Source organism: Salvelinus sp. IW2-2015, unplaced genomic scaffold (assembly GCF_002910315.2).
Source record: "Salvelinus sp. IW2-2015 unplaced genomic scaffold, ASM291031v2 Un_scaffold16326, whole genome shotgun sequence".
In the NCBI taxonomy this organism is placed as follows: domain Eukaryota; kingdom Metazoa; phylum Chordata; class Actinopteri; order Salmoniformes; family Salmonidae; genus Salvelinus; species Salvelinus sp. IW2-2015.
Window position 1 is genome coordinate 1,100,061 of NW_019957535.1, and position 21,965 is coordinate 1,122,025.

Sequence of the window (21,965 nt, forward strand, 5' to 3'; positions counted from 1 at the left end):
GCAAAGAGTGGCTCCTTTGAAGAATCTTAAATATATGAACACTTTTTTGGTTACTACATGATTCCATATGTGTTATGTTTTGGGGCCACAGGTAGCCTAGTGGTGAGAGCGTTGGGCCAGTAACCGAAAGGTTGCTAGATCGAATCCCTGAGCTGACAAGGTAAAAATCTGTCGTTTTGCCCCTGAACAAGGCAGTTAACCCACTGTTCCTAGGCCGTCATTGTAAATAAGAATTTGTTCTTAACTGACTTGCCTAGTTAAATAAAGGAAAAATAAAATGTCATAGTTGTGATGTCTTCACTATTATTCTACAATGTAGAAAATAGTAAACATTAAGAAAAACCCTGGAATGAGTAGATGTGTCCAAACTTTTGACTGGTATCGTAAGTAAAGTATTGGTGAATAACAAATACACCGAAAAATGATGCATTGCAATTCTAATTCTTTATACTTTGATTAATCACAATAAAAAATCTCTATCACAAGAAAAAGGTTCTGAGCAGTAATGACCTTTTACCGAACCTCATCCTCCTGATATATTTGTTTTCCTTTATTCAGAAAAGTTAGAATGTAGATTATGGGGTACAGTTGAAGAGGGTAGAAAGTTGGAAAGTGTTGCTCATGGAAATATGCGCATGTTCGACTCTAGCACTACCGCTGCGCTCCCGCACTGATCTATTCTACTTCCTCGGGGTCATAGAGGAACGAAGGGGGATCTCACCCTCCACCCAAGCATCTGGACTTGATAGCATATTTTCCCAAAGTTGAATTTCCTCATTGACAGATTCCATCCAGTCCACATTTTTGCCATAGCTTTGTCCTGGAATCAAACAGAAAAGTAAGGCATTTCAGAAAAGTAAGCCATTGCAAAATATTGAGTGAACAACTTCTATACCGAAATCAAAGACGAACTATGGTAGCATCTCATACTTTATTTTTTCAGTTGTTAACTATGTTTTTAGTGCTTCAGCCTTGGAAATTGATTACTTTTCGTAACAAATTTTGAAACGTACTATCACAGACATTTGTCAAGCATGAGTAAAGCACAAGTAACATCATGACAAAATGGTGTTTAACAATCACCTGTGCCCAGACTGAGGCGCACCCCTCCCAGGAACTGATTGGAGAGTTTGTTGTGGTCCCACACAGTCAGCTCGCAGCAAGCCTCTCTGACCTCTCCGGCACGGAAACCGTCGTACACCATGGCGTGGTTATACACAGGCTTTTGGCTCTTCTTCACCACCCGCGTCTTCTGACGACTCTTCTTGCTTGTGTCAGGCAACATGTAACTGACATAGAAAATGCAATCATTTTGTTTTTTATAGCACATTAAAATGACGCTAATGACTTTAGCATATGGTGTCTCTGCTTGCAAATATCTGTGCATCTGGATAGATGATAAGCTATCATAAAAAAATGACATATTGATGAGTTCATTAAGAAGCTGAGAAAAAAATGCCTCTCGCTTTCTAACTCTGTAGAGACCGAAGGAGTTTCCCAGAGTTAGCCATCCCTGAGACCGGGTATGGTAACTCATACGTCTAAAGGTTAACAATGATGTTGGGTACAGTGGTTGTTTTTGAAAAAGAGCTTTATAAATAAAATGTAAGCAATGTATGGAGCTACGTGACATCAAAGAGGGTCAGTTCTTTTGGTAGAGAATGCAGTGATGTGTACTAAACCTGTCACCCGTAACAAAACGTAGTACACTATGGTGAACCGCATCTAATGGCTTTAGTGAAGTGGCAGCTGCATTCATATGGATGATATCTCCATAGTCTACGACCGGTAGGAACATCGATTGAATGATCTGCTTTCTACTATTAGGTAAATGAGCTTTGTTCTTTTACACCTTACACTTGGAATAATCTCAAACCTTTATCTCTAGGGTAGGGGGCAGCATTCGGAATCTTGGATGACAAGCTTGCCCAAATTAAACTGTCTGCTACTCAGGCCCAGAAGATAGGATATGCATATAATTGGTAGATTTGGATAGAACACTCTAAAGTTTCCAAAACTGTTAAAATAGCGTCTGTGAGTATAACAGAACTGATTTGGCAGGTGAAAACCTGAGAAAAATCCATTCAGGAAGTAGGATTTATTTTTGTTTTGTAGTTTTCTATTCAATGCCATTACAGTATCCATTGACTTAGGACTCAAATTGCAGTTCCTATTTCTTCCACTAGATGTCAACAGTCTTTAGAAATTGTTTCAGGCTTGTATTCTGAAAAATGAGGGAGTAAGAGCAGTCTGAATGAGTGGACCCTGCAATGTCACAGAGCTTTTTCATGGACCGAGAGAGTGCCTTTCTTGTTTACCTTTTATATTGATGACGTTATTGTCCGGTTGAAATATTATCGATTATTTAGGCTAAAAACAACCTGAGGATTGAATATAAACATCGTTTGACATGTTTCTATGAACTTTACGGATACAATTTGGATGTTTTGTCTGCCTGTTGTGACTGCGTTTGAGCCTGTGGATTACTGAAGAAAAGGCGCAAACAAAAAGGAGGTTTTTGGATATAAAGAGACTTTATCGAACAAGAGGAACGTCTTCTGAGTGCAACCATATGAAGATCATCAAAGGTAAGTGATAAATTTTATCTCTATTTCTGACTTGTGTAACTCTGCTACTTGGCTGGTTACTGTTTGTAATGATTTGTCTGCTGGGCGATGTCCTCAAATAATCAAATAATGGCACTAACATATCTAGATGTGTAGACTATTCCATGCCTCTGGTGCACAAGACGAGAAGGCAGTCTTGCCTAATACTGTCAATGTCCTGGGGACATTAAGTAGCAACAACCTAGCAGACCGGGTATGGTAACTGCTGGTGGTGAAGGAGCCCAGACTACAGAGGTAAAGAGGGAGTTTACACAAAGGGGCTTTGTAGAGGAACACATACACATGTAGCTTTCTGCGCATATAAAGGGAGTTCCAACCTACCATTTGCTACAAGGTGCAATGGTGGGTGAGTGATTTGGCATTTGTAAAATGGATTTGAAAGGAGCATGCATAATGAACATGAGTCCAGTCTCTGTAAAACAGAGGAGGGCTGCATGCATATACAACAAGTCACCATATTCAATTACAGAGAGAAAAGTGTCCTGAACAAGCTTCTTTCTAGCCATAAGCGGGAAGCATTTTCAATGTAAGCTTCCTCACAAGATTATCCATATGAACTTTAAAGGACAACATGTCATCCAACCATATACTGTACCTACGTAGGTATTTGTAGGATGACACTTTTTCAATGGATAAGCCACAAGGTGTGAAAATGTTAACCTTCTCTGGCTGAGTGCGAGCTCTGGTAAAGGTCATRWATTTTTTTTACATTCAAGACCAGTTTGAGACCGTAAAGGGAGGCCTGCAGTGACTGAAAATCAGTCTGGAGCTCTTCAACAGCCGGAACCAGAGAAGGAGCACATGAATATATAACTGTATCATCTGCATATGCATGTGACTTTGCTGGTTGCATCTCATTTCCAAAATCATTAATACGAATTGAGAACAACACAGGAGCTAAAATGGAACCCTGGGGCACACCTCTATTAATCTCAAGAAAGCTAGACTTGTGATTGTCAGTATATACATAGTGTTCTGTAAGAAAGATTGGTTTAGGAGCTATTTACTTCCCCTTCACTGAGACCAATGTTACTGAGTCTAGCTAGCCACAACTAATAGTCAACTGAATCAAATGCCTTTGATAAATCAACAAACAGAGCACCTATAGTTGGGGTGCTGTGCCCCAATCAAAAGCCAGACTGAACCCCGCTCAGTATCTTATTTTCAATTAAGACGTTTTTAAACTGTGAATTCACTAGGGATTCAAAGACTTTGGCCAGGATAGGGAGTTTGGACGATAGGTATTAGCATTTGAGGGATCTCCACCTGTAACAGTGACGCTGTGAGTCGAGAAGCAGGTGAAACGTTTAATAAAACAACAAACATGAAAACAGAGTAACAGTGGTGATATAGCATGAACACAGGAACAATACTGACTGAGGAAGGAACCCAAGGGAGTGACAGATAAAGGGAAGGTAATCAGGGAGCTACGTAAGTCCAGGTGAGTATCCTAATGATCTGCAGGTGTGCGTAATGATGAATCCCAGGAACGGTGGTTAGTACTCCGGCGATGTCGAACGCCAGAGGGGAGGAGCAGGAGTAGATGTGACAGTACCCCCCTCTGACGTGCGGCTCCYGTCGCCGTACGAGGCCGACTAGAGGGACGACCCCGAGGACGAGGAGCGAGTCGGTCGTCGAAGGTGAAAATCACAGATGTTGGGATCCAGAATGTCCTCCACCGGAACCCAACACCGCTCCTCTGGGCCATATCCCCCCCCAATTCACCAGGTACTGGAGCCGACCCCCACGACGCCGGGAGTCCAGGTGGGATCTGACAGCATACACCGGACATTTCCTCAATGTCCAGGTGGGATCGGGGGTGTTAAGGGGGACAGCATCAGCTAGGGGGCCAGGGACCACTGGCCTGAGAAAGGAGACATGAAAAGAGGGTGAGATACGACAGTGACTTGGAAGCTGTAACCTATACGCCACCTCGGTGACCCTCCGGAGAACCTTGAACGGCCCCACAAACCAGGGCCTCAGTTTCTTGTAGGGCAGGCGGTGTGGGAGGTTCCTGGTAGAAAGCCAGAATCGATCCCCAAGGTGGAACACAGGGGTCTCACTGTGGTGGCGGTCTGCCTGTTCCTTTTGACGATGGAACAGGCAGGCCACTCATCAACCGCAGGAGCTTTCGGTCTGGCCCGGAGTCCACGGAGGCAGGCCCGGCTGAAAACCCAAAACACACTGGAATGGGGTCAACCCAGTGGAGGAGTGAGTTCCATGGAAGGAATTGTGCCCACTCACCCTGCCGGTCCTGACAGTGACTCCTCAGGAACCTCCCTAGCTCCTGGTTCATCCTCTCCACCTGCTCGTTAGACTGACGCCGGTAACCAGAAATGAGGCTTCTCCAAAAAGGCCCTCCATACTAGTGATGTGAATTGGGGGCCACTGTCGGAGAATATGTCCTCCGGAAGGGCATAGTTCCGGAAGACCGGCTGGAAGAGTACCTCAGCAACCTGGAGAGCAGTGGGGAGACCAGGAAAAGGGATTAAATGACAGGACTTAGAAAATCTATCCACTACCACCAAAATGGTGGTGAAACCGTCAGAGGGGAGCGCCCAGGTCAGCAGCCGATCCGTTATCCCTTTGGGAATGTAAATGCGTTCAGGGGGACAGTTATTGGGTGCGGGCTCCTTCTCCAGAGCCTGGCGGATGTCCGCATCTACGTCCCAGACTACAGAAGCTACGACTCGGGAGGATGGGATTATAGGTGCACTCTGGACAGGACCCTCTCCCAAATCGTAGAGACGGGACAGGGCATCGGTCTTGGTGTTCTTTGAATCTAGGCGATAGGTTAGCGTGAAGTCAAACCTTGTGAAGAACAGGACCCACCTCGCTTGGTGCGGATTCAGCCTCCTCGCTGTCCATATGTACTCCAGGTTCTGATGGTCAGTGAGAATGACGAATGGTTCCTTGGCGCCCTCCAGGCAGTGTTTCCACTCCTCTAATGCCAACTTCACCGCCAGGAGCTCCCAATCCCCGACGTCGTAATTCCTCTCTGCAGGGGACAGTTTCTTAGAGTAAAACGCACAGGGGTACAATTTCTGTTGAATACCCTGTTGTTGAGACAGAACTGCCCCCACGCCTACCTCTGAAGCGTCCACCTCCACCACAAAGGATRTCGAGGGATCTGGATATTTTAGCAATGGGGTGGAGGTGAAACGTCCCTTAAGGATACCAAAGGCCTCCTCAGCTGCTGGGCTCCACACCAACCTACGGGGCCCTCCCTTAAGGAGAGAGATGAGAGGAGTGGCGACAGAGCTGTAGTTCCTGATGAAGCAACGGTAGAAGTTGACAAACCCCCAAACTCCATTGTACCCCTTTTATGGTGGTTGGGACTGGCCATGACCTGACTGCATCTACCTTCTTGTTTTCCATCCTCACTCCCTGTGGGCTGATTTGGTAACCTAAGAAGTATACCGACCTTTGGTGAAATTGGCACTTCTCAGCCTTGACGAACAGATGGTTAGCCAGTAGGCGTTCCAGGACTGCTCGAACGTGAGTGATGTGATCCTCCAGGGTAGCCGAGTAGATCAGGATGTCATCGATATACATGACCACCTGGCGTCCGAGCATGTCCCTGAACACCTCATTAACGAAAGCCTGGAACACTGACGGAGCATTGGTGTCACCAAGTACTCGTAGTGACCAGACATCATGCTAAATGCCGTCTTCCACTCATCCCCCTCCCGGATGCGGATGAGATTGTAAGCACTTTACCAGTGTGGTAAAAAAAAAAAACAGGCCCCGCGGAGTTGTTCGATGGCTGACTCAATGGTAGAGGGTACCGATACTTTGTGGTGATTTCGTTGAGTATTCTGTAGTCAATGCAGGGACGTAACCCTCCATCTTTCTTGGCCATGAAGAAAAAAACWGCCGATGAAGGGGAAGTGCGGATGAAACCTTGTTAACTCGCCTCTTGGATGTAATCCTCCATGGCCTGGATCTCAGCCACCCACAGAGGGTAAATGCGCTGCACCTGCAAGCGGGTCGAGGGCACAGTCCCAGGGGCGATGAGGAGGAAGACAAGGTGGGGCGAGTCTTGGAGAATACATCTCACAGGTCCTGGTATACCTCCGGGATATGGGCTGAAGAGCAACCATAGGACTCTCATCATGGACCACACGGGACACGGAAGCAGGTCCTCCGGCACTCAGGTGACCAGTGTGTAATTCTCATCCTCGACCATGAGATGGTAGGGTTATGGCGTTGAAGCCAAGGGAGCCTGAGGATGATCTTGTGGACTGGTGCACTGGTAATGACTGGACTCCACGGTGAGGGAGAGTGGTTGAGTGATGTGGGTGATGGTTTTGGATCCTAAAGGCTGACTATCAAGGCCTTGAACCGGAAAAGGAGAGGAGAGTGGGTATGAGATGATGTTAAGGGAGGAGGCAAAGGTCTGGTCAATAAAGTTCCCCATGGCACCGGAATCCACTAAAGCTGTAGACACAGTACATGAGCGACAGTCAGCTAGCGTGATGGACACCAAAAAGAGCCTAGCAGACAGTGATGAAGACGGCATACTCACTCCTGCCCCAGGGGGTGGAGATCACGTGACTGCCCTCTGCTCTTGTGGATCCTGGGTTCGGACATGCCAGACACCTCTGGAGCTTGTGCCCTTCGTGTCCACAGTACAAACAGAGCCCCAGTTGTATCCGTCTGCCGTGGGGAGGCGTGTGACCCCTACCTCCATGGGTTCAGGCTCGAGTGTTCACTGAGGGAGGGAGAGAAACGATGAGAGTACCGGCGCTCCCAAAGTATGTTGTCCAGACGGATGGCAATCGCAAGGTGAGATTGTCTCGACAGGCCAGTTCTGTCTGGATCTCCTCGCTCAGACCTCTTCTGAATGGCGTGCGAAGCGCCGGCTCATTCCATCCACTGGATGCTGCTATTGTCCAAAAGGTGAGCGCGTACTCAGCAGCCGTCTGGTTCCCCTGCTGTAATTGCAGTAGCCGCTCACCTCCCTCTCTGCCCTCTGGGGGATGATTAAAAATAAATGTAAAACAGAGCCATGAACCCCTCATAAGAATCAAGCTCCTCCTTTTCCCCGAGACGGCCGTAGCCCATTCCAACGCCCGCCCAGTCAGTAGAGAAATCATAGTGGCAACCTTGGACCGCTCGGTGGTGGGCGCTCCCATCTGATGCGTAAAATAGAGGGAGCACTGAAGTAGGAAGCCACGGCATTTGGATGGTGTGCCATCATATTTATATAGGATTGGATAAATGGGCATCTCTGACCTGAGCAGGTAGCTGAATGTGCTGACTCACTGGGTCGACTGGTTGTAGAGTTACTTGCGCTGGATGAAGGGAACGCATCCTGGGTGTGTTCGAGACATTGCACACTGCGAAGAACCTCCTCCATAGCCGATCCCAGTTGTGCCAGCTGGTCATGGTGTTGACGTAGAAGATAACGCTGTTCATTGACCGTCTGAGAGATATTAGAATTTCCTGCTGCTTCCATAGTTTGAGTCGGTATTCTGTAACAATGCCGCTGTGAGTTGAGAAGCAGGTGAATATTTTAATAAAACAACAAACATGAAAACGAAACAGCTTAACAGTGGCGATATAACATGAACTTAAAGGTAAGTATCCTAAATATCTACAGGTGCGCGTAATGATGGATGCCAGGTGTGCGTAATGATGAATCCCAGGACCGGTGGTTAGTACTCTGGCGACGTTGAACGCAGGAGGGGAGGAGAAGGAGTAGACGTGACACCAAACCTTTAGCAGTGGGAGGACATCAGCGGATTTCCAAATGCTGGGTATGGAATTGGTCAAGAGAAAATGTGAGCCACAGGTTCAGTAATAATACCAGCTGCTACCTTTGAGGTAGGGATCCAGGTTATCTGGACCTGCAGACGTTTTAGTGTCTACTGCTTTTAGTGCTTTATCAACCTCAGCATAAGAAACAGGCTCAAAGTTAAAATTATTCAGATGAGGGCCTATATCATAGTTTACTGTAACAGAGCTTACATTATAGGCCTGGGCCCCACTATTATCAAAAACTGAACCAGCAAATATGAAGTGCATGTTCAAAACTCCTTCAATATTGGCTTTATCCTTCATTTCATTAGAATCCATAATTAAATGGTCAGGAAGGCCAGAGGATCCATTAGAACCCGGCACTGATTTGATTAGCTTCCAGAACTTGGTAGGGTTGTTTAGATTCTCTGTGACTGCATTTAGAAAGAAATCTGATTTGCAATCCTGTGCATTTGTTTCTTAGCACTCTGAAAGAGGCCCAGTCAACAGGAGCGTTTGTATGTCTAGCTTTAGCCCAAGAGACATCTCTTTTCTAATCAATTTATGTGAAAACCAGGGATTGTCCCTTCCACTGATTAAAATTTTCTTCACAGGTGCATGCTTATCACAAATGGACAAAAATTTCATACAAAAATAGTCCCAGGCAGTGTCAACATCGGGAATCAGACTTACTCTGTCACGACTTCCGCCGAAGTCGGTTCCTCTCCTWSTTCGGGCGGCACTCGGCATCGCCGGTTTTCATCGATCCACTTTTCATTTTCCATTTGTTTTGTCTTGTCTTCTCACACACCTGGTCTCAATTTCCCTCATTACATGTTGTGTATTTAACCCTCTGTTCCCCCCATGTCTTTGTGCGGAATTGTTTATTGTAAGTGCACGTTTTCTCTGGTGCGCGACKGGTTTTGTACCCATTTGTTTGTGGTTCTGGTTACCGGTGGTTTTATGAATAAAACCGCTCCGTTGATTACCCAGTTTTGCTCTCCTGAGCCTGACTTCCCTGCCACCAGTTACGCAGTCCCTTATATACTCTGTAAATATGGTGCAGATCATGTAAGAACGCTTGCTCATCAAAGTTTCTAAAATGTCTTTWAAAAATATCATTACTTGACACAGATTTCTTTAGCAGAGTTTCTGATAAAACCATTGTCTGCATTTGTCGTATTGACCCATATTCTAATCATGTCTATTTTTGGAAATAGACTTCTGAGATTAACATACAAGAGGCCAAAACCTGCTCTGTTTTCGAAAATCATAGGGAGTCGGTAGAGATTGCAGGGTATCTACAGGCCCAGGGCTTGGTCGCACATTACCAGAGACCAACAATAAAAGCATAACAATATATCTCAGTTGCCCAATGTGTGAGGGCTTGGCGGAGCCAGCACCATTGTCAATAAAACGAGCGGAGTCATTCAAAAGTTTGATATTTTGGAAGTATGCCATCAAGTGTAGGCCCAATTGCGTTTGAGAGTGGTACAAATGCAGTTGCAGAGAGAGACCAAGCTCCTGGTGGTATTGACATGATGGTCTCGTCAGAGTGTTTGCAAATTGTAGGGCATAAAGTGAAGATAATTCACTCACCCATTGGTCATTTAGCCTATTTAATCCAGGATGGCATTGAGTAAATTCAGGTGGCTGATTGAGACCCTTTTTCCTGAAGAATATGTTTGTTTTCTATGATTGTTTTCTATCTCTGGTTTACTTTTCACATCGGTATTGATGTGTATATTTTTGAAATTACAGGGCTCGTCTACAAAAGCGCGCTTGGTCTCAGCATGACTCCCTGTCAAAATAAAGGTTAAATAAATACATTTAAAGTATTAATTGAGACAAAATATGGAGAGTCACACAAACACAGACACACAGTGAAAATGACGTCGTCAGAGACGGCTGCCTCGCTTCTTGCTCGGAGGAAACTGCAGTATTCTGTTTTTTATTAATGTATTATTTCAAAGAATTGTTAGCCCAGAATTTTCTTACATTWTTACGTACAGTTGAAGTCGGAAGTTTACATACACCTTATCCAAATACATTTAAACTCCGTTTCACAATTCCTGACATTTAATCCTAGTACAAATTCCCTGTCTTAGGTCAGTTAAGATCACCACTTTATTTTAAGAATGTGAAATGTCAGAATAATAGTAGAGAGAAGGATTTCTTTCAGCTTTTATTTCTTTCATCACATTCCCAGTATGTCAGAAGTTTACATACACTCAATTAGTATTTGGTAGAATTGCCTTTAAATTGTTTAACTTGGGTCAAACGTTTCGGGTAGCCTTCCACAAGCTTCCCACAATAAGTTGGGTGAATTTTGGCCCATTCCTCCTGGCAGAGCTGGTGTAACTGAGTCAGGTTTGTAGGTCTCCTTGCTCGCACACGCCTTTTCAGTTCTGCCCACAAATTTTCGAAAGGATTGAGGTCAGGGCTTTGTGATGGCCACTCCAATACCTTGACTTTGTTGTCCTGAAGCCATTTTGCCACAACTTTGGAAGTATGCTTGGGGTCATTGTCCACTTGGAAGACCCATTTGCGACCAAGCTTTAACTTCCTGACTGATGTCTTGAGATGTTGTTCAATATATCCACATATTTTTCCTTCTCATGAAGCCATCTATTTTGTGAAGTGCACCAGTCCCTCCTGCAGCAAAGCACCCCAACAACATGATGCTGCCACCCCCGTGCTTCACGGATAGGATGGTGTTCTTTCGGCTTGCAAGCCACCACCTTTTCCCTCCAAACATAACGATGGTTATGAACATTATGGCCAAACAGTTATTAATTTTTTTTATCAGACCAGAGGACATTTCTCCAAAATGTATGATCTTTGTCGGCATGTGCAGTTGCAAACCGTAGTCTGGCTTTTTTTATGGCGGTTTTGGAGCAGTGGCTTCTTCCTTGCTGAGCGGCCTTTCAGGTTATGTCGATATAGGACTCATTTTACTGTGGATATAGATACTTTTGTACCCGTTTCCTCTAGCATCTTCACAAGGTCCTGTGCTGTTGTTCTGGGATTGATTTGCACTTTTCGCACCAAAGTACGTTCATCTCTAGGAGACAATGACATCTCTTCCTGAGCGGTATGACGACTGTGTGGTCCCATGGTGTTTATACTTGCGTACTATTGTACAGATGAGTGTGGTACCTTCAGGCGTTTGGAAATTGCTCCCAAGGATGAACCAGCCTTCTGGAGATCCCAAAAAAATTATCTGAGGTTTTGGCTGATTTCTTTTGAATTTCCCATGATGTCAAGCAGAGGCACAGAGTTTGAAGGTAGGCCTTGAAATACATCCACAGGTACACCTCCAATTGACTCAAATGATGTCAATTAGCCTATCAGAAGCTTCTAAAGCCATGACATAATTTTCTGCAATTTTCCAAGCTGTTTAAAGTCACAGTCATCTTAGTGTATGTAAACTTCTGACCCACTGGAATTGTGATACAGTGAATTATATGTGAAATAATCTGTCTGTAAACAATTGTTGGAAAAATTACTTGTGTCATGCACAAAGTAGATGTCCTAACCGACTTGCCAAAACTATAGTTTGTTAACAAAAAATGTGTGGAGTGATTGAAAAACGAGTTTTAATGACTCCAACCTAAGTGTATGTAAACTTCCGACTTCAACTGTATATACATAGACTTTAAATCACTGGCCACTTTAATAAATGGAACACCAGTCACTTTAATAATGTCCACATATCTTTCATTACCCATCTCATATGAAATTGTGGTATTCTACTGTATCTTATTCAATGTCGCTCTGACATCACTTGTCCATATATTTTTATGTTCTTAATTCTATTCCTTTACTAGATTTGTGTGTATTGGGTATATGTTGTGTAATTGTTAGATATTACTTGTTAGATATTACTGCACTGTCAGAGCTAGAAACACAAGCATTTTGCTACACCCGCTAAAGTTGTGTATGTGACCATACATGCCTCAGACGCCATTCTATTAAACCTGTCTTCTACTCACCACTTCACAAAGGAGTCGACACCCTGAGGCTTTAGCTTACGCAGCTCTCTGGCCTCCTTCAGCCACACATGGACCTCCCCTGAGTTAATCTTGTCATCACCTGCAAGAAGAGGAGGCACAATATCCAATATTGATGATCAGAGAGCTAATTCAGTGTCCCACATGTCTTTCAATATGTACTACACGACTATTGACTAATCTAGTCTTTTTCAGGGGTTGGAACCAAAATTATTTTCCAATCGGTTTGGTTTCGTTCCACTGTTCTGACCGGTTTGAACCCCAAAATAGTACCGGTTTATATTGTTCGTTTCTGTTCCTTTTTTAACCTGTGAAATCAACCTTTGATGATGTGTAGCCTATGGTGCAAGATGTAACTCAAATGTTGCGGGTAGGGAGAGCGCAAGAGAGGGTTGAGGAGGAGGCTTGTAGTGCTGGGCATCATTTACATTTACATTTTAGTCATTTAGCAGACGCTCTTATCCAGAGCGACTTTGCATTATATGAATTAGGTCCACAGAATTATACCTAGGAGGAGCAGCTTCTATGAAGGAACTTTGAATGTCCTTTGCGCTAGCTAGCGAACACGCTTGTGTGTGCAGAGTGGCACCATAATTGTAGATTGTGAGATAGGTGTGATATTGTATTTTTGTAGTTTGTGAAATCGCTAGGGGAGGAAGCGGTTTAGTAGCAACAATGGATAATTGTTTTATGACACTAATTGATTGAGGTCTGCAAAATGTGCACTACATGTGTTGTTGACGTGCCTAAAATAAAGGTTAAATATATAGTCCCAGTCAAACGTTTGGACACACCTACTCATTAAAGAGGTTTTTCTTTATTTGTACTATTTTCTACATTGTAGAATAATAGTGAAGACATCAAAACTATGAAATGATACATATGGAATCATTGAAGTAAACAAAAGTGTTAAACAAATCAAAATATATTTGAGATTTGTCAAATAGCTACACTTTGCTTGATGACAGCTTTCCACACTTTTGACATTCTCTCAACCAGCTTCATGATGTAGTCACCTGGAATGTATTTCAATTAACAGGTCTGCCTTATTAAAAGTTAATTTGGGTAATTTCTTTCCTTAATAAGTTTGAGCCAATCATTTGTGTTGTGACAAGGTAGGGGTGGTATACAGAAGATAGCCCTATTTTGTAAAAGACCATGTCCATATTATAGCAAGAACAGCTCAAATAAGCAAATAGAAACAACAGTCCATCATTACTTTTAGACATGCAGGTCAGTCAATCCATAACATTTCCAGAACTTTTAAAGTTTCCTCAAGTGCAGTCGCAAAAACCATCAAGCGCTATGATGAAACTGGCTCTCACGAGGACCGCCACAGGAAAGGAAGACCCAGAGTTACCTCTGCTGCTGAGGATAAGTTCGTTAGAGTTACCAGCCTCAGAAATTGCAGCCCAAATAAATGCTTCACAGAGTTTAAGTAACAGACACATCTCATCATCAACTGTTCAGAGGAGACTGCGTGAATCAGGCCTTCATGGCCGAACTGCTGCAAAGAAACCACTACTAAAGGACACCAATAAGAAGAAGAGATTGCTTGGGCCAAGAAACATGAGTAATGGACATTAGACCGGTTTGACCAAGGAGAGTGATGGAGTGCTGCATCAGATGACCTCGCCTCCACAATCACCCGCCCTCAACCCAATTGAGATGGTTTGGGATGAGTTGGACCGCAAAGTGAAGGAAAAGTAGACAACAAATGCTCAGCATATGTGGGAACTCCTTCAAGACTGTTGGAAAAGCAATCCAGGTGAAGTCGGTTGAGAGAAGGCCAAGAGTGTGCAAAGCTGTCATCAAGGGAAAGGCTGGCTACTTTGAACAATCTAAAATATCAAATATATTTTGATTTGTTTAACATTTTCAGTGAATAATTGATCACATGTGTGTTATTTAATAGTTTTGATGTCTTCACTATTATTCTACAATGTAGAAAATACTAAAAATAAAGAAAAACCCTTGAATGAGTAGGCGTGTCCAAACTTTTGACTGGTACTGTATACATATATTTTTTWAATGTTTTGGCTCAGTAAAGTGATTTAAACATGATTTATTTGTCACTATTTTTCTAGCATAACATAATGCTATCCCATGCACAAAAGAGACAGGCATATCATATCAGTACCTGTTGAGCCAGGGGGAATATATTTCAGTGCTACTGTCAACAGTCCATGATATTCAGGAGAGTCCTGAACGCCAGGATTCTGCAAATAAAAACAAGTGGATGATAACTTAACACACAGGCATTTATAATTGAGTGTTGCTCTTGCTGCTTTTTGTTTCCAAGACATTTACAAACATACATTATATCCAATAGTTGTTCTTAATGTCTTGTGATGTTTTTTTTGTTCTTATTGTGGGTTTGTCAGGTCGACAAACTAATCTATCCTCGGGGATCAATAAAGTATGAACTCATCTCTTACTGCACATAGCATTTCATCTCTATATCAGGGCCAGTGTTGGTCAGGGAGGGAGAGGTGGTGTCCAGCTGAGTTTTAACACATGTTCTACAATAATATTTGTGTTGTGGTTTATTTCCAAGAAACTCCTCCTTACCAGAGATCTGCTCAGGTCAGTGGTGGGTCAAATAAGCAGGCTTTTCAGGCAATTCAGAAAGTGAATTGAGATTGAACTGAAAAGAATCCTCTTTGAAAGTAATTTTGTCATTAATTACATTTCAAGTCCACCTGAAAAGACTACATTAAAATGGGATTGACCTCAACGCCTGGGAGGCAATGTACYAAGCTGCCTTGTGATGTTTCTTTCTGTATAAATTCCACAACTTCTATACAGTAAATGCTATTTACCTTGGGCTGTAGGTTGTACCAGGTAAGGGTCTCATGCCCCCAGTCCCAGGTCTTAAGGTCAATGTCTACCTGCCCCAGAAAGACATTTCTCCCTCTGGAGTCATTGTGCCACACAGAAAGGTTCAGTGTCCTGCCTTTCAGATCATCCATCATCATCTTGTACTGGAGAGGGGAATACAAAAAAAACTGTATTACACACAAAAAAATGAAATAAAAGATGAAGTGTTAAGAGGATRAGCTGCGTTCATAACATCTTGTAAATTCGTAAATAYGAGGATATAATCCACTTGAAAGCCCGTCCAACTCGTAATTACTAGTGGGAAACTCGTCATCCCTGAGATCTGACTTCTAGCACACGATGAACTCAACTACTAAGGAAATCACCTCGGTAACAGAATTTGACAGTTAAATGCAACAACAAAACATTATTTATCAAAATGCAATCTATTGCATGGTTTTTTAACACTATAATAGTTTATGGTTAACGCAGCTTGTTAGCCATTAGCCTATCTGCGTTCTCAATTAGTTCAAAGCATGTAAACGCACAAAACCTGTTGCTTCCAGGTTACACGTAGTATTTTCAAAGTGTCTCACTTGTTATCACTGCAGCATTAGAATAGAATAAAAATGATCTGTTACTAGCTAGGTTTCCATGCAATTGGCTTCAGATTTTCATSCTAATATTCTAAAATCCGCATAAAATCTGTATTTCYCCACCAGAGACGTTTCCATCAAATTGACTTGTTGCAGATAAAAAGCTGTACGTGATATAGTGCACATAAAAATACTTTTTGCAGTAAAATGTACCAAATGAATTTTTTAAAGCTGTACTAATGGTTTTCTCACAAAATAATTGTGTTATATGGCGAGGGTACCCACWCTGGTATTGGCATGTGCGCTCTAGCCAACARCTCGCAAATAGAATGCGGGTCAGCCAGCCTACATGATGAGATTATTAGGGACAAAAGAGCAAGATTATTTTTATTTGTCAAACGGCTGCCAAGCATCGACRATAATGTCACCAGAATAAGACCCTCTATATGAATTGGAAAGGAGCATCAATTGAGCTCGTCGCCTTGCACTTTCACCATCCTATGAAGTTCATCATAACTTACAGTGCTTACGGAAAGTATTCAGACCCCTTGACTTTTTCCACATTTTGGTATGTTACAGCCTTATTCAAAAATTGATTACATAAATAAAAATCCCCAGCAAGCTACACACAATACCCCATAATGACAAAGTGAAAACATGTTTTTATATTTGCAAATGTATTAAATATAAAAAACAGATACCTTATTTACATAGTACTCAGACCCTTTGATATGAGACTCGAAATTGACCTCAGGTGCATCATGTTTCCAATGATTATCCTTCAGATGTTTCTACAACTTGATTGGAGTCCAATTGTGGTAAATTCAATTGATTGGACATGATTTTGAAAGGCACACACCTGTCTATAGAAGGTCCCACAGTTGACTGTGCATGTCAGAGCCAAAACCAGGCCATGAGGTTAAAGGAATTGTCCGTAGAGCTCAGAGACAGGATTATGTCGGCACAGATCTGGRGAAGGGTASCAAAACATKTCTGCAGCATTGAAGGTCCCCAAAATCATTCTTAAATGGAAGAAGTTTGGAACCACCAAGACTTTTACTAGAGCTGGCCGCCCGGCCAAATTGAGCGATCGGGGGAAAAGGGCCTTAGTCAGGGAGGTGATGGTCACTCTGACAGAGCTCTAGAGTTCCTCTGTAGATATGGGAGAACCTTCCAGAAGGACAACCATCTCTGCAGCACTCCACCAATCAGGCCTTTATGGTAGAGTGGCCAGACAGAAGTCACTCCTCAGTAAAAGGCACATGACAGCCCGCTTGGAGTTTGCCAAAAGGCACCTAAAGATGATCAGACCATGAGAAACAACATTCTCATGGTCTGATGAAACCAAGATTGAACTCTTTGGCCTGAATGCCAAGCGTCACGTCTGGAGGAAACCTGGCACAATCCCTACGTTGAAGAATGGTGGTGGCAGTATCATGCTGTGGGGATGTTTTTCAGGGGCAGGGACTGGGAGACTAGTCAGGATCGAGGCAAAGATGAASGGAGCAAAGTACATAGAGATATTTGATGAAATCCTGCTCCGGACCTCAGACTGGGGTGAAAGTTTCACTTTCCAACAGGACAACGACCCTAAGCAAACAGCCAAGACAGCGCAGGCGTGGCATTGGGACAAGTCTCACAAGGTCCTCTATTCTGCCAATTAATCCACACATAAAACGGTCAACCGAATCGTTTCTAGTCATCTCTCCCCCTTCCAGGCTTTTTCTTCTCTTGACTTTATATTGGGATTGGCAACTTTCATAAATAAGGTGCATTATCGCAACTGACCTCGTTCGTCTTTCAGTCACCCACGTGGGTATAACCAATGAGGAGATGGCACGTGGGTGTCTGCTTCGATAAACCAATGAGGAGATGGGAGAGGCAGGACTTGCAGCGCGGTCTGCGTCACAAATAGAACTGACTTCTATTTTAGCCCTTGGCAACTCAGAMGCTCGTTGGCGCGCGCGAGCAGTGTGGGTGCAACAATGGAATAATATAGATTTCTAAATTTATTTTGCAATTCTGCAATTTTGCAGGTGCAGTCAGCCTGTAACAGCTTACAGACGGTAGGCAATTAAGGKCACAGTTATGAACACTTAGGACACTAAAGAGGCCTTTCTACAGACTCTGAAAAACACCAAAWGAAAGATGCCCAGGATCCCTGCTCATCTGCGTGAACGTGCCTTAGGCATGCTGCAAGGAGGCATGAGGACTGCAGATGTGGCCAGGGCAACAAATTGCAATGTCCGTACTGTGAGACACCTAAGACAGCCCTACAGGGAGACAGGACAGACAGCTGATCGTCCTCGCAGTGGCAGACCACGTGTAACAACACCTGTACAGGATTGGTACATCCGAACATCACACCTGCGGGACAGGTACAGGATGGCACAACAACTGCCTGCGAGTTACACCAGGAATGAACAATCCCTTCATCAGTGCTCAGACTGTCCGCAGTAGGCTCAGAGAAGCTGGACTGTCTGTTGTAAGGCAGGTCCTCACCAGACAGCACCGGCAACAACGTCGCCTATGGGCACAAACCCACCGTCGCAGGACCAGACAGGACTGGCAAAAAGTGCTCTTAGCTGAAAAGTCKGGGTTTTGTCTCACCAGGGGTGATGGTCGGATTTGCATTTATCGTTGGAGGAATGATCGTTACACCGAGGCCTGTACTCTGGAGCGGGATCGATTTGGAGGTGGAGGGTCCATCATGGTCTGGGGCGGTGTGTCACAGCATCATCGGACTGAGCTTGTTGTCATTGTAACGCTGTGCGTTACAGGGAAGACATCCTCCTCCCTCATGTGGTACCCTTCCTGCAGCCATACTGCTCGTTCTGTGCGTGATTTCCTGCAAGACAGGAATGCAGTGTTCTGCCATGGCCAGCAAAGAGCCCGGATCTCAATCCCATTGAGCACGTCTGGGATCGGAGGGTGAGGGCTAGGGCCATTCCCCCCAGAAATGTCTGGGGACTTGCAGGTGCCTTGGTGGAAGAGTGGGGTAACATCTCACAGCAAGAACTGGCAAATTTGGTGCAGTCCATGAGGAGGAGATGCACTGCAGTACTTAATGCAGCCACACCAGATACTGACTGTTACTTTTGATTTTGACCCCCCCCTTTGTTCAGGGACACATTATTCCRTTAGTCACATGTTGGTGGAACTTGTTCAGTTTATGTCTCAGTTGTTAAATCTTGTTTTGGTCATRCAAATATTTACACATGTTAAGTTTGCTGAAAATAAACGCAGTTGACAGTGAAAGGACATTTATTTTTTTGCTGAGTTTAGATGGCAACAGCAATGATAGCAATATGCTGGTCACAATATATTAAAGTAATCTACTGCCATCTAGTGGTTTTGATTAGCTATTGACGTTTTGGTTATCTCACAGACCTGGCTGAATAATTTGATTATGGATAAGGACATTGCCATTGCGGACAACAACATTTTCAGATGTGATAGACAAAAAAGACGCAAAGGATTTACTGCTGATACCGGACCAGGCCCAACCCCCCCGTCATTCGCATGAAGAAGAGACCCGAAACAGGGGACACARATCCAGGTGTCTTGTGAGAATTCGTCAGCGAGTGGAAAACCCGCCTCCACCATYCGTCCTATTGGCCAGCGTGCAATCATTTGAGAATAATCTGGATGAGCTCGAGACTATCCTATTAACGGGACATTAGAAACTGTAATATTTTATGTTTCACCGAGTCGTGGCTGAATGACGACATAGATAATATACTGTTGGCTGGTTTTTCCGTGCATCGGCAAGACAGAACAGCCACCTCCAGTAAGACAAGGGGTAGTGGTCTGTGTCTATTTGTCAATAACAGCTGGTGTGTGAAATCTGATATTAAAAAAGTATTGAGGTTTTGCTCGCCTGAGGTAAAGTATCTCATGAGAGTTTATCTATATTTTTCATAGAGATACCTGACAAAGACCTTCAACGTGTAAATACATATATTACTTGTTACCCAAAAGTGCGGCAGTTCGGGGCAAGGTATTAGGGTTATTGTGAGTGTAGCTCCCAAATTATGCAAGTGTTGCTTCTCTTTCTCTCTCTCTTTAAGTCTCCATCTTGTGTAACAAGTGTCCTATTGTGTAAGTTTGCTAGGGACCTGTTGTCATCGTATTAAGTTTATAATCAATAACCTATACAGTGTGTGTGTGTGTCCTATGTTATCATTTAGTTGGTTAGTTAACCTTTCTAGGACACAAGTTCCGGTAGCGGAACCCCTGACAACATTCCGCTGAAAAGGCAGCGCAGAAAATTCATTTTATTTATTTTTAAATATGTAACTTTCACACATTAACAAGTCCAATACAGCAAATGAAAGATAAATATATTTTTAATCTACCCATCATGTCCGATTTAAAAAATGTTTTACAGCGAAAACACAACATATGATTATGTTAGATCACCGCCAAGTCCAAAAAACACACAGCCATTTTCCCRRCCAAAGATAGGAGTCACAAAAAGCAGAAAWAGAGATGAAATTAATCACTAACCTTTGATGATCTTCATCAGATGACACTCATAGGACATCATGTTACACAATACATGTATGTTTTGTTCGATAATGTGCATATTTATATAAAAAACTCTCAGTTTACATTGGCGCCATGTTCAGAAATGCCTCCAAAATATCCGGAGAAATTGCAGAGCCACATCAAATAACAGAAATACTCATCATAAACTTTGATGAAAGATACATTTTTTACATAGAATTAAAGATACACTTGTTCTTAACTTCTTTATGATAGGGGGCAGCATTTTCACTTTTGGATGAATTGCGTGCCCATAGTGAACTGCCTCCTACTCTGTCCCAGATGCTAATATATGCATATTATTATTACTATTGGATATAAAACACTCCAAAGTTTCTAAAACTGTTTGAATGATGTCTGTGAGTATAACAGAACTCATATGGCAGGCAAAAACCTGAGAAAAAATCCAAACAGGAAGTGAGAATTCTGAGACTGGTCAATGTTCAACTCATCRCCGATTCAATTCCCTGTAAGATATGGATCTGTTTGCACTTCCTACGCCTTCCACTAGATGTCAACAGTCTGTAGAACGTGGAATGAAGCTTATGCTGTGTTGTGGKGCCGGATGGGAGGGGAATKAGTCAGTGGTCTGGCAGAATGCCAGTTCCTGGTCAAGCGCTTTCCTCATGATATCGCCTTGCGTTCCATAACTTCTACAGACATGAAGGAATGCTCCGGTTGGAACGTTATTGGATATATATGATAACAACATCCTGACCAGTTTGACCAGTTTATTCGACCTGTGTTATATAACTTTTTGAAGTTTTCGTCCGAGTTCGCCTCCATCTGCGCGAGCGTTTGGACATTTGCACTAAACATGCTAGCAAAAGTAGCTACTTAGACATAAGTAATGGACATTATCRAACAAAACAACGATTTATTGTGGAACTAGGATTCCTGGGAGTGCATTCTAAAGAAGATGATCAAAGGTAAGGGAATATTTATGATGTAATTTTGTATTTCTGTTGACTCCAACATGGCGGAGAAATGTTGTTATTTTCGAGCGCCGTCTCAGATTATTGCGTGGTGTGCTTTTTACGTAAAGTTTTTAAAAAAATCTGACACAGCGGTTGCATTAAGAACAAGTGTATCTTTAATTCTATGTAAAAAAATGTATCTTTCATCAAAGTTTATGATGAGTATTTCTGTTATTTGACGTGGCTCTCTGCAATTTCTCCGGATATTTTGGAGGCATTTCTGAACATGGTGCCAATGTAAACCGAGATTTGTGGATATAAATATGCACATTATCGAACAAAACATAAATGTATTGTGTAACATGATGTCCTATGAGTGTCATCTGATGAAGATCATCAAAGGTTAGTGATTCATTTTATCTCTATTTCTGCTTTTTATGACTACTATCTTTTGCTGGGAAAATGGCTGTGTTTTTCTGTGGCTATGTACTGAGCTAACATAATCGTTTGGTGTRMTTTCGCCGTAAATCYTTTTTGAAATCAGACATGTTGGCTGGATTCACAACATGTGTAGCTTTAATTTGGTGTCTTTCATGTGTGATTTCATGAAAGATTGATTTTTATAGGCTAAGAGATGCGTAACTTTCCCAAGTACATTTTCATGCTAAATTAATTCATAAAATATACGGGAAGCACTCACAA

At 43.1% G+C, this 21,965-nt stretch overlaps 1 protein-coding gene across 2 annotated transcripts in view; it reads right to left on the minus strand.

Moving 5' to 3' along the window:
• Positions 1–205: 205 nt before the first annotated feature.
• Positions 206–21,965, minus strand: part of si:ch211-266g18.6 (synaptotagmin-like protein 1) — a 42,325-nt gene continuing 20,565 nt past the window's right edge. For both annotated transcript variants that reach the window (XM_024146246.2, XM_070442590.1), the window contains 5 exons: positions 15,205–15,366; positions 14,523–14,601; positions 12,365–12,464; positions 1,084–1,289; positions 206–820 (listed from right to left, as the gene is read on the minus strand). In XM_024146246.2, the coding sequence (XP_024002014.1) occupies positions 681–820; positions 1,084–1,289; positions 12,365–12,464; positions 14,523–14,601; positions 15,205–15,366 (687 nt within the window). In that variant the 3' untranslated portion in view covers positions 206–680. The remainder of the gene's footprint in view (positions 821–1,083; positions 1,290–12,364; positions 12,465–14,522; positions 14,602–15,204; positions 15,367–21,965) is intronic.